Source organism: Balaenoptera ricei, chromosome 15 (genome assembly GCF_028023285.1).
Source record: "Balaenoptera ricei isolate mBalRic1 chromosome 15, mBalRic1.hap2, whole genome shotgun sequence".
Taxonomy (NCBI): Eukaryota; Metazoa; Chordata; class Mammalia; order Artiodactyla; family Balaenopteridae; genus Balaenoptera; species Balaenoptera ricei.
The window spans coordinates 14,682,117-14,694,912 of record NC_082653.1 but is presented as its reverse complement, the minus strand read 5'-3'; the positions used below and the strand labels follow the sequence as shown (position 1 = coordinate 14,694,912).

At 53.0% G+C, this 12,796-nt stretch overlaps 1 protein-coding gene across 3 annotated transcripts in view; it reads right to left on the bottom strand.

Moving 5' to 3' along the window:
• Positions 1 to 6,182: 6,182 nt before the first annotated feature.
• Positions 6,183 to 12,796, bottom strand: part of CDH22 (cadherin 22) — a 71,050-nt gene continuing 64,436 nt past the window's right edge. For 2 of the 3 annotated variants that reach the window (XM_059896438.1, XM_059896439.1), the window contains exons 10-11: positions 10,383 to 10,634; positions 6,183 to 7,455 (exon numbers count right to left, since the gene is read on the bottom strand). In XM_059896438.1, coding sequence (XP_059752421.1) covers positions 6,899 to 7,455; positions 10,383 to 10,634 — 809 coding nt within the window. In that variant the 3' untranslated portion in view covers positions 6,183 to 6,898. Of the gene's footprint in view, positions 7,456 to 10,382; positions 10,638 to 12,796 lie in introns of all 3 variants that reach the window. The other variant, XM_059896437.1, reaches the window with a different exon arrangement.

Sequence of the window (12,796 nt, the reverse complement as noted above, 5' to 3'; positions counted from 1 at the left end):
AGAAAACTAAAATAACAGTAACTTCAGCAAGTTGGAAGTTTTTTTCTCTCTCATGTAAACGAACCAAGTGTGGATGTGGGCAGTTCAGGGCTGGTATAGTGGCTCCATGAGGTTAAAAGGAACCAGGTCTCCTTCTAGTTCACTGTTTGGCATCCATAGGGTCAGTGTGTCCTCACGGCCCAAGGTGGCTGCTTGAGTGCTAGCCATCTCAGCTATGTTCAGCTAGCAGAAAGGAGAAAGGAGCAGGAAAAAGAGGCTAAAGACATGGGTCAACAGTCTTTTAAGGAGGTGTTCCCAGAAGCTGCCACTTAACAATTCTGCTTAGATTGTGTTGACTATGACTCAGTCCATGCAGTACATAGTTGTGACGGAGACGGGGAAATGTGGTCCTTGTGATAGAGGGCCATGTGCCCAGCTGAAAATTGGGGGTTTTCTGATTAAAGAAGAAGGTGAGAATGTGAGCTCCTCATCTCTTCACTGGTTTCGTTCTCTTCTCTCACCCTCTAATCTACCCTGGACAGAGCAAGCTAGGGTGATCCTTCTAAAATGCAAATCCATACACAGTGTTGACAGATTTGGCAAATAAAAAGACAGGATTCCCAGTTAAATATGAATTTCAGATAAACAATGATACATGTTTTATTATAAGCATGGCCTGTGTAATACTTAGGACATACTAATACTAAGACAACTATTTGTTATTTATCTGAAATTCAGATACAACTGGGCACCCTGTAGTTTATCTGTCAACCCATTCCATACACCTTTCATGGTTCTCCATTGTTCTTGGGAAAAGGCCCAAGCTCTTTGGAAGGGTTTACTGGGCCCTTTACAATCTGTCCTCCAACTGACCTGTCCAGGCCCAGTGTTTCCTGGACAAGCCTGGCACTACTACCATGTCTCCCAGGCTTCAAGTCTTTGCTTAAGTTGTTTCATCAGCCCGGAATGCCCTTCTCTATCTGAGAAGCCTCATGCATCCAGGAGGGACCATGGCCTCTGTATCTCTGCATTCCTGGGACGTGGTAGAGGGGAGAAATTATTTGATAAATGAAACGACAAGACCAAGGCTACCCAGCAAATGAGGGGCAAGTTTGCAGCGGCTACCTGGACTCTTGACTCCCTCCCAGTGCTCTCTGCACCCAGCTGGCTCATGTGGGCCCAACGCTGGGATCTCTGTCTCCGGGGCCTTCATTTTCCACAAGCCCACGTCGGAGCGCAATGTCCCCAGCACACAGGGGGTTAAGCCAGCCTTGGAGATGGGAGCTGGAGCCCATGGAGTCCTTTCTGACAATAAAGCTAATGAATCCCTCCTTGCCGTTTTCTCTTGCACAATAACATTTAATCATCGTTTGCACAGCAGATGAGAAGTTTGCGGCAGATGCAGTTCTGCGTGAGTGGCGATTTCTGTGAGTGGGCACCTTTCCTGCTGTCCCCAGCACACCTGACAATCTGGGGCTGGGACATGCTGCTTCCCAGAGGGGGTGTGTGTGCTCCCACGTGCCAGGGCTCTGACCCCACACACGTGTGGGAGACGGGCTTCGGAGGCACGTGTCTGTCTGTGTGCATGCTTGGGTGTGGAGTTAGGCACATGTGGCATGGCCGTGGGTGAACCACGGTGGGCCAGCCTGAAGGCGCGTGTGAACAGAGGTGGTTAGGTACCTGAGGACAGGTGGTGTGAAAGTGGAGGTACACACATGTAGGCAGGCAGACGTGCGGGGGTATATACCATTGCATGTGTGTGTGTCCTTGGTGTAGATCCAAGCGCTTGCTGGAGAATGCCTGTGTGTTTAGATGCTTGTGAGTGATCGTGTATATTATGTACACACAGACCTACGTGCTCACACGTGCATACACATCTCCGGGCATCATGCAGTTGAATTTAGATTGTAACCAACAGTTCCCGAGGCTATGTACGCATGCTTTCCTGTGCAAGCATACAAATGCGCATTTGCATTATGAATGCACGCATGGAGCTATGAGTTCATGGGACCAGGCACATGTGAGGGGATACGCATATGTGTACCATGTACCTGCCTGGGAGTGTCTGGAGATACGCATATGTTCATGAATGTGTATATGTGCATGCCTGAATGAGGAAATGTGTTGGCTCCTGGAAGGGTAACAGTGGACACACATGTACGTGCATGTAAGAGAACACAGCTATGGAAGGCTGTGGACAAATTTTGTGTACAAGTGTCAGTGCATACGTGAGAGTGTGCCTCTAGTACGTGCGTGGAGTGCAGGCACGTGACCACGTTTGCAGACCTGCAGGGGAATGCTCTATGTGCATGGCTGCGAGCATGCGTGTGCCTGCAACGCGCCCCCAGCTAGCAACATGTCTGAAGGTACACACGTGCCTGCGTCGTGTGCTGGCATGAGTATGTGGGCGTGCTCATCCCCCCTTGTGCACGCACTGAAGCGTGAACCCTCTTGCCTCTGAGTGAGGGCTGACAGGGTTACATTTTCCAGAGGCTCAGCGGCCAGTGACAGAGCTGGCCTGAGAGCGCTGGCTGGCAGGAGGTAAGTGGAGCTGCTGATTCGTGACCCGGGGGTGGGCAGTCATGACGGCTGGCTGACAGATGCAGCGCTTAGCCGCCCCCACGACAGCAGCCAGCTCTCCGAGCCGCCTGAAGCAGGAGGTGGGAGGTTAGTTCTTGACCTGTGTGCTCGGCGCTGCCTTCCCACTTCTCCGGTGCGTGCCCACATCCACGTGCAGACACACACAGCTTGGGACATACCAGTGACGCAGACCCGGGCTTGGACTCCACCTTGCTGCCCAGCTCTGCCATCTGTCTCAAGTGCCTCCCCTTCTCACCACCTGCTTCTCTCCCCGCCCCACACTCTCCCAGAAACTGCACTCAGAATCCGAGCTGTCCTGGTTCTGCTCAGAATCGTGGTGGGGTGCGTGCGAAACGGTCCCGGCCCTTATAAGCCCTGTATCCCAGAGCTAGCCCCTCCCCAACTGTGAGCCCTGGGTTCCTCATCTATAAAACGGGGCTAATGACGTACCTGTTTAAAATTAAACAAGGCCACTTAAATAAAGCGCTAAACACAGTAAACAAAGAGTCCACCCTCCATGGGTTTTACCTGTATTCGTAATAATTACATACAGGGCTTAGAACAGTGCCTGGCGTGCAGCAAGCGCCATGTACGGGCGCTCTCGTCATCCTCATTACCATCATTGTCATTGTCATTAATATCCCTGGTTCTAAAACTCTTGGCCAATTATATATCAATTCTTGCTCATGACCCTGACTGCTCTTTTATCCCGTGCTGACGACAGTGACGGAGATGATGACGATAAAAGGGAAATTTTTTTCTTTTCATTTTCTCAGATGCCTTGAAAGGGGGGCAGACATGGGAAAAGGAAGGCCCTTTGTTTTCTGAGCTCCGTGATAGAGTCGGGTGTGCCCAGTTAGAGCCTGGAGCTGGGGTGGCTGTGCTCTCTGCGTAACACAGGGAGAGGAAATGGAGCTCGTGGGGGAAATTGGTGGCAACCAATGAGGGCGATGGTTAAAGGCTGTGTACGCCACAACCAGGCCCTTGTCTGTGACCCCAAACCATCAGAAAAGTGTACAAAGCTCACGAAATGCTTGGCATTAGTGGACACCTTGTGGAACCCAGAGAAGGGGCCGGACTCACGTATTTCACTCCTGGGTTGGCTCAGGGCCCAGTGGAGAAGGCAAATGCAGGTGCAGGAGCTGGAAGCAGAGGGGATTAAGGGAACGTGATCTATCCCTCCATCCCCACCCCAGTATTAGCAGAAATCACGGGGAGGCTTGAGGACTCCCACAGGCTGTAGAATGTGGCGGTGAGTGAAGTTCTCCCAGGGCACAGACGGGGGGCATCAGATACTCCCAGGCCACATGCCCAATGCTTCCTGTGTGCCAGGCACTGTGAGTGCTGCAGATGGTGTAGGTTCTGGGGGCCAGAGCGCTCCCATTAAATCTTGGCATCTCCATTTATTAGCTGTTTGATCTTGGCAAGTTACTTAACCTCTCTGTGCCTCACTTTCTGACCTATAAAATGAGAGTTACCTCACTGGGCTGGTGAGGGATTAAAAGAGTTAATTCACGTGAAGTGCTTAGAGCAGTGCCTGGCGTGTGGGAAATGCTCGGTAAGTGTCAGTGGTTATTTCTGCATTTTATCTTCGCTGCAACCCTATGGAGTAGGTGTTCCAGTGGGTGCACTTTTTGGATAAGAAAACGGAGCCCCAGAGAGGGTAAAACGCTTGTCCGAAGTCACACAGCTGGAAAACGGAAGAGCCAGAGGCTCAGAAGGTGACTCTGGATGAATAATGTTTTTTATTTCTGTAAGCTCTTTAACCCTGTGTGACCTTGAGAAAGTCATTCCCCATGTATGGGGTTTGGACAAGATGTTCAGGGGTTTTTGTGACTCTGTATTTGTTCGTCCCTCTGGACACATAACCTGCCTGTAATCTCCTTCTCAGCAGAGTCAGAGTCTGTCAAGGCAACAGTCATATGTGGAAGGAACAGAGACTTGGTATCAGAGGTCCTGTGTTGTCCCAGCTCTGTCCCCTACCAGCTGGGTGACCTTGAGCCCATCACTTTACTCCTCTGGGTCTGGGTCTCAGTTTCCCTCTCTACAATGGAGATGGCAATAACCAACCTGAGAATAGTTGGGATTCTGTACGTGAGAGCTGGCACACATGGGTGAGAGAGGGGATCACACATCACCCCAGTGGTCCCCAAATTACAATACCCATTCATATCATGAGCTACAGGAACCGTTGGTTAAGGCTCCTATATGGATGAGGGTATTGATATGTCCCCACTTGGGCTAACCACACTAACCCCCTATCCCTCAGTGGACTTTAGGAGACATGGTCAAGTTGAACAAAGCATCCTTTCTTAGCCTGGCCTTAAAGGTCTTTTCGCAACCCGCCTCCAACCAGCCTTCCCTGCTCACATCTCACTATTCCTCCTCCCAGTGGTCCAGCTCTGGGGACCACACACCACTCCTGAAGCTGCCACATGCTTCCTGCTGCCCCCCTGCCCCCAGCCTTTGAGGATGCTCTTCTTCTTTCTGCCTGGAATGTCTTGCTTGCTTGGCCATCTCGTACCTCTCATACTCATTCTTCAAGATTCAGTTGGAGTCACCTCCTCTGAAAATTATTCAATCTTTCTTCGGTGTTTCCAGGATCTTTTTCTGTTAATTCTGCTACAACTCTTACCCAGTGCATTGTTATTGGCTGCTTCTGGTCCCCTGCCTCCTGCCCCCACCCAGGTTGTAAGTTACTGGAAGGCAGAACTACTCATGCTCTGTGTAACCTTGCACAGGTTACTAGTTTCTGAACCTCAGTTTCCTCACCTGTGAACTGGGGCTGACAGTATCTAACTTAGGTGAGATAACACAGGCAAGGCACTCAGGACATAATGACTATCTCCGGATCTGTCACACTGGACCTTGGCAAATGTGGAGGGAATGAATGAATGCTCCCTGGGAGGGTAAAAGAATAAGGCAAATGAGCATTTATTTATTGAGCACTTTCAATGTGGCAGGAAGGCACTGGGATCAGAGCTTAACATTCTTTATCCCCTTTAAGCCTCTTAACATCCTTTAAGGTAGGGGCTATCATTAACCCCATTTTACAGATGAGGAAACTGAGGCTTCAGCAGTTGAGAACCTTGATGAAGGATGCCCACCTAGCAGGAGCTGGAATTCACAGCCAGTCAATGTAGAATGAATTAATCACTTGGGTGTGGGGCAGGAGGACAAATAACCTATATCTTATAATCAAATGCTTTCAGAGCTGGAGGCTCTTAGAGGTGACTTAGCCCGGGGGTTCTTAACTTGGGTCCATGGATGGGGAAACTGCTGGGTCCCCAGAACAAACAGATAAGGTCCCCATCACACTCAGTGGCTTCTGACCCTTCCATCTCCCATCAACCCTCCCACTTCATCCAAGTCCTGGAGCTGCCCACCTTGTCCTCTTTTGGCACGCCTGCCAGGTGTCCTATTCCAGTGTCGCCTGAGACACCGGAAGGCTCTCCAATTTCTGGGAACGTCCCTATCCCCGACTCAGAGCAGGAGCAACACCAACAGTCAGGTTTTCTATTTCCTTGGAGATGTTGGGAAAAGGCGGAGAGAGCTCAGATCTGCGAGGCAGACACGCTAGGCTTCTAATAATGACAAAGATAATAACAGTATTAAAGGCTAACATTTATTGAACACCTACTATGTGCCAGGCACTGTCCCAACCACTTGACACATATGAAGCCTTTTAATCCTCAAGACTCTTCGAGGTAGGTTCTGCTATTTGCCTCGTTTGACACAGGAGGAAACAGGCCCAGAGAAGAGAGGTAACTTGGCCAAGGCCAGGTAGCCAGTAAGTGCTGTGGCTCCACGGTACAGTGGCAAGGTGTCCTTGGACAGGTCCCAGCCACTTCTCTGGGTGCCTTTCTCCAACTGTTACCTGCAGGGCCCCACCTCGAGGTTTGTGTGATGACTAAGATGGTCTTTGTACAGGCCCAGCACACAGTAGGTGCTTAGTAAATGAACAGCCCTTCTTTCCTCTTAACTCTGATGGGGCATTCCTGGGGGGGCACTTCTGCAGCGTCCTCCCCCCAGCTTCTCCCCTAAGCCAGGAGGGATCCACGCCACCCTCTCTTCCTGTCTAACCCCAGAGTCACGCAGTGCCCGTTCTCGCTGCAGTTTTAATGATGTTGGTCATAATTCCCGCACTTCTGGGCAAAAGCTGCCTAACCTCCACGCCCCCCCTCCCCCACCCCAGGGGAGGGATGCCGTCGGGGAGTCCGCTGCCCGAACAAGGTCCCCCTCCTGTCCGGCCGCCCTGGGAGGGTTGGGGGAAGGGGGTGAGCAGGGGACGTGCTTTGTCCTGGGGTCCAGTTGGGTCCTGGGCTGCAGGGAGGGCGGGCTAGGAGGCCGGGGCCTCGCCTTCTGGGCGGTGGCCGGCGTAGAGGGCGGCCAGGGGCCGGAACCGGGGGCCCCAGCTGCTGAGATAGGCAAAGTCCTGCTCGGAGCCCGACGAGCCGCTGTGCAGCGAGCTCAGCGAGGCGGCTGGCGAGTCCGCGCCCTCGAAGGCGTAGGTCTGGAAGGCGTCGTAGGGCGGCACCGACAGGTCCCCGTCCGCCAGCGCCACCTTGCGGCTGATGAAGTCCCTGAACACCGAGAAGTCCGGCTCGGGGCTCGGCGGCCCCTGCGGCAGGGAGTGGCGCTCCGAAGGCAGGCGGGCCTGCGGGGGGCTCCCCGCGCCCCCGCCAGGGCCCACGCCGCCGCTGCCGTCGCCGCCGCCCTTGAGCTCGCCGAAGTCGTAGAGGCTTCGCAGCGCCGACATGTCGTAGGCTTCGGTGTCCTGCTCGCCGCCCCCCTCGTCGTTGTATTTGATGACGTTGTCGCGCATGTCCTCGTCCTCGTCCGAGCTCAGGTGGCTCTTGTGGTGGCGCCTGAGGGTGAGGATCAGCAACACCAGCACTGCGCAGGAGACAGAAGGGGGCGCGTGAGGGCCGAGCCCCACCCAGGGCAGTCCGGGGACCACCCCTCCCCTCCTCCCCAGCAGAGCTGGCTCAGCCTAAATGGTCATGCAAATTTCCTAGATTTCTGTGCAACAGTACCTTTCTCACAGTCAGACCGTAGCTGGCTATCTGGATAGGTAGTGAGCTGCCCATCTTAGGAGGTGTGCAAATCAAGCCTATGCCACCACTGGGGGTGGGGTGGGGACAGAGAGCAGTGTTAAGAGATTTCATGGGTGTTGAGGGCTGAACCCAACCTCTGAGGTCTCCATCCTTAACTCTATGAAGAGATACATCCCCCTGAGGTCTCTGGGTGCTGGGGTGGGGTGGGGGGCGATGGGAATGGGGCAGCTGAGGTCTGGGGGGAGTGAAATGTCCTTGACCCTGACCTCTCTTTCACCCTTGCCCTCCTCTGTCCACTCCAGAAGCCCTGATCACCCTATTCACCCTTTGGGTCTCTGGTCCAGTTATCTCCTGCAGGAGCCCTTCCCTGAGAGCTCAAGGCCGGGTTCAGGATATCACCTCCAAGCTCCCCTGATGAGGGGTTCCTCTCTATCACCCTGGTTTGGACCCTGGACCAGCATCAGCATCTCCTGGGAACTTGTTAGAAATCCAGATTCTTAGGTCCTGTCCTAGATCTACTGGGTGGGGCCCAGCAGTCTGTTTCAATAAGGCCTGCAGGTAATGCCCAGGCAGCTCAGGTTTGAAAGTCACTGCTCATTCATAGCACAGACCCTGCCATGTTAACATGTCAGTCTCACCCCACCTCAAAATACACACTCTGAACTGCCCTCGAGGACCTGGGGAACGTTCCCCTAGAGTGGTGCCTGGCATGCAGTAAGCAAGAGAACCATGCTTGTTGAATGAATGACTGAATGAAGAATTGGACGGAGACCTAGGTGATGCAAGGATGAGATTTTTTTGGCTTTCTTCACTTGCCTTCCAGGACTCTGCATACTCTTCCTCCTCCCACCTCACTGATAACTCGTTCTCAACCTTATAAGCAAGCTTCTCTTCTCCTCTCCTCTCTGACTTCTTAACATCAGATGTCCCAGGACTCAGTCCTTGGTCTTTTTTCCACACCCTCTCTCTTGTCGCTTTCCTTGTCTCGTGGCTTTAAATTCCATTTAGAGGCTGACAACTCCCATATTGCAGCCTCCAGCCTGGACTTCTCCCCTGAAATCTAGATTGTACATCCAGTTTCCTCTCCAGCAAGTCCTTGGGGTTGACCAGGAGAATCGCAAACTTAATGTGTCCAAATTTGAAAGAATAATCTTTCCCCCTTCCCACCCTCAGTCTCCCAGTCTCAGTGATGGCAACCCCAACTTTCCAGTTACTCAGGGCTTTTTGTCTCTTTCATTCACTGATGAATCCCAGTGCCTAGAATAATTCAGCACATGGGTGGGGGTACTCACTGGATGGATAAATTAGGAACCGATGAGCAAATGAGAGGATTAAATGGATAGGTGGGTTGATGGATGGACAGACATGTGTTGGGTAGGTATCCTATCAGGCACTGGATTCTTCTTGCAGCTCCAAACAGCTCAGGCCAGGCCAGTGGCCAGAACCAGCTGCGAGGGCCATGGAGCAGGGTGCTGGCTCACGACCTAACAAGGTGGATCATGACAGGGAAGGAGGTGGGATCCAGGGACAGGTTGGGAGGGAGGAAAGGTGTCAGGAGAGAAGTGGGAAAGATGGATGGACAGCTTCTGAAGCTGGAGGCCGGGAGCTGCGGAGGGGGATGCCCGTGAGAGCAGATGGTGGGGAGTGCGGGCAGCAGGCGACAGATGTGCCAGGCCTGATCAGTGATTCCGCCCGTCACCTTTAGAGCACTGATGTGCACTTTCTTCGTTTGTGGGCAATTAGGCAGAAATTTGTTTGCACTGCCTCAGAAAATGAAACCGCTGTAAAGTGCATCCTCTGGAAAAAGGGTTTCTGAGCCATGGGCTGGGGAGCGGAGAGGAGGGGGGGCCTCCCAGCTAGGAGGGGCCTGCCCAGGACCTCTTCAGGTCCCAGGGGTGGGCGGTGAGGCGTGGGAGGCAGCTGAATCTCCCAGGGAACTGAGCAAACCTGGGATCTGCCATCTGGCCCTTCCTTGAGTTCCTCCAGCTCTGGCTGTTCCATGAAGTCCAGTAGTCAGGACTGAGGTGAGCCCTTTCTGCTTTAACAGTGAGAGGTGGCATTGTGGCCACCTGAATCCAGTTTAGCTCCTGAAAATTGACCTCTTCCCTGGGGACACTTTGGGGGTTCAACTGGCTGCTGGTGGAACTGATACCCGAGTAGACTTTGCCCCATCCCCAAGTGTCTTAAGATTTTACTCCAGCTGCCCCAAAGTTTTGCCCCCAGTTTAGATTCCTAGCAGGTGGGGTAGTTAAAGGAGCAGGGAACACAGGGTGAAAAGACCTGATTTCAAGTCAGAAGATTAACTGAGTCCCCTTTTGCAAGCCACTTAATGACTCTGAGCCTCAGTTTTGTCATCTCAAAAATGGGGATGATATATCTGGCTGAGGGGTTGTGAGGTTCACAAGAGCCCTTTTTTTTACTAAAAATACTACATAAAGACTAACATAGGACAATAGACATGAGAGAATTTTTAAAAATAGGCTTGGTTTTTAAAAATTAGAGAGACTTTGGGCCATGTAGAGGGTGGGCCAGCATGAACTTAGTCTCAGCTGGGGGCTGACACCTTCTGGAGTTGGTGGTAGGGCTTGTCTGTACTTAGGAGACTTCTCGTAGGAGCTGCAGCTTAGAACTCGGACATCAATCAAGCCAGCCCTTCCTAGGACGGGGAGGGCAAGTGAGATCCCCATGGGGGCACCTCAGGAAGGAAATCCAGGGCCCAAGGATGGGGACCAGTCGGGCAGGGGGGCTGGCTTTTGGCGGACTCACCGATCAGGATGAGGACACAGACCAAGAGGGCGATGAGAGCTCCGGGGCTGAGGGAGGCGGCCATGACAAAGGCCGTGGTGTTGCAGGACTGGATGGTGCCGGAGCTGTCGCAGCCACAGATGCGGATGGTGAGCGTCCCCGTGCTGCTCAGCGTGGGCGGCCCGCTGTCCACCACCAGGATGGGCAGGAAGAACACGTCCTGCTCCTGCCGGTTGAAGCCCATGTGCTGCGTGTGCACCGCGGCTGTATTGTCTGCTTCGAAGAAAGGGAGTGGTGTGTGACTTGGGTTCAGCCTCCCCCGTCCCAGCCACCTCCCGATTCCACCTCGGGATTTGCCTCGCTCTGCCCCCAGCTACTGTTTCCCAGCTGACCCATGGGTCTATTCCCTGATCTCCCAAAATTCTGTTACCGGCTCTCCCCAAATTCTGCCCCCAGCTGCCTGAAGGTCCTGTCCCCAGCCATAGAGCCCTCAGTTCTGTCCTTAGCTGTCCTAAGCTTCTATTCCCAGCTGTCTCAAAATTCTGTTTTCAGCTATTCCAAGATTTTGTCCCCAGTGGTGCCAAGGTCCTGTCCCCAGCTCTTCCAAGATTCTGTCCCCAGCTGGGCCAAGGTCCTGTCCCTGGCTATGTCAAAAAAATATTTTTTTTGCCTTTTGTCTCAACAGCCTTTTTTTCTTTCGGATTCCACCCCAGCTGTCCAATGCATCCTGACCCTGGGGTCCTGTGGTCCTTGGGTTGTGGCTTCCTGGGCACTGACAAGTTCTGGGTCATCAGAGAAGACTGGGAACAGGGGCTGGCACCTGCCTTTGGCTGAGGCATCTTTCTGTCAGGAGTCTCTTTAAGAGCTGAGCCTGGAGGGCCGGGGGCATGCCCCCTGGGGCCTGATGAGGACACCCCAGGGTACCCAGGTCACCTCACCCGTCTCCTTCCTTTTGATGCATAATGGCCAGAGGGGACAGTGAACTCACATGAGTCATACTCATCGCACTGCTTCGGCCTCGTGCTGGGAGTGCCAGTCAGGACTCGGGGGGTGGGTGTAGAACACGGGCTGAGGTGTAGGCGAGCCCACTTCCCCCCCGCCTCGTGACTCCTCCACACCTCTCCTGCATGGGCCAGGCCATCACTGACCCTCTGTCATTTTGGTGGCTGCCGATGTGGTAGTGGAGAAGTACTCAGAGCCCAGCTGCCTGCCGCTCCCATCCTTGACAGCCAGCTCCACAAAAGGGGTCCTGCTTCCTGCTGGGGGCCCAGGCCTCCCTCCTGAGGCCTTCTCTCTGCCCTCGCAGGCTTCAGGCTGGTCTCCCTGACCTCAGACTTTGACAGCCTGGGTCCCTTCCCCAGCTTTGCGGTCCCAGTTAACTCAGCCTCTTCCCCGCAGCCCCCAAATCAGTGCGCCTGCCTGGCCTTCCCCATCATGAACACAATGCAGGAAAAAGAGCCCTTGGAAGGGCTGACTTGTGACCTTGGGCACACCTGAGAAGTGGACCGGAGGTCCAGCTGAAACAAGACTGGTCACGGGTTAAAGCTCATGTGATGGGCACATATGAGTTCATTGTGTTATTTTATCTACTTTTATACATCTTTGAAAATTTCCATTAAAATGTTAATAACTAATGCTGAGTTGGTCATTTACTAGCTTGGGAAACTCATTTAGCTTCCCTGGATCTCAGTTTCCTCATCCGAAACGGAGGAAAATAGCATCACGTAGGTTTGAGGATTAAACAGTGTAATTCGCACATAACCCTTAGAACAGTTCCTAACACGGAGAAATGCTCCATGAATGCTGGTTGTTAATTTTTTCACGCCCCACCCCCACGTGCTACACCCCACGCCCGCTCTCTGTCTAGGCTGCCCTGCCTTTATTCACTAAGTTCCCGCTAGCTGGAACACCCTCTCCACTTTCTTGCCTGGGCAAATTCCTCATCCGTCATGCTCCAGCTAAATGTCACCTCTTTTCTGTGGCCTCCTTTCTACGCTTCCCTGGGAAGGAAGGATTTATGGCTTCCCCCTCCCTGCTCTGACTGTGCAGGCGCCACGCACACTTCTGTTACAGCACTTGTCATGCTGTGTTAAGGTAGCGTGTGCCTGTCTCTTCCCTGGCACTGAGCCAGCCTTGAAGAATGATGCTTGAATGAACCACATCTTTTAGGGTAACTGGTGGTCCTGGGTCAGCTCCTCAAGCTCTGGCTTGAACGCTAGCCCTCCTGCCAAAGGGTGAGTCAACCCCAGCTGTGACAACATCTGCCTTCCCCTGGGAAGGAAAGAAAGGCTCAAGAGCAAGATGAGGAAAAGAAGGAATGGTGTGGGACTCCTTTGCATTGGCTGCATACTTCTTATGTATCAAGGACCTGGGTAGATACTTTAAATACATAGAAATGTTTAATCCTCACAACCACCAAGAGTTGTAACATTATT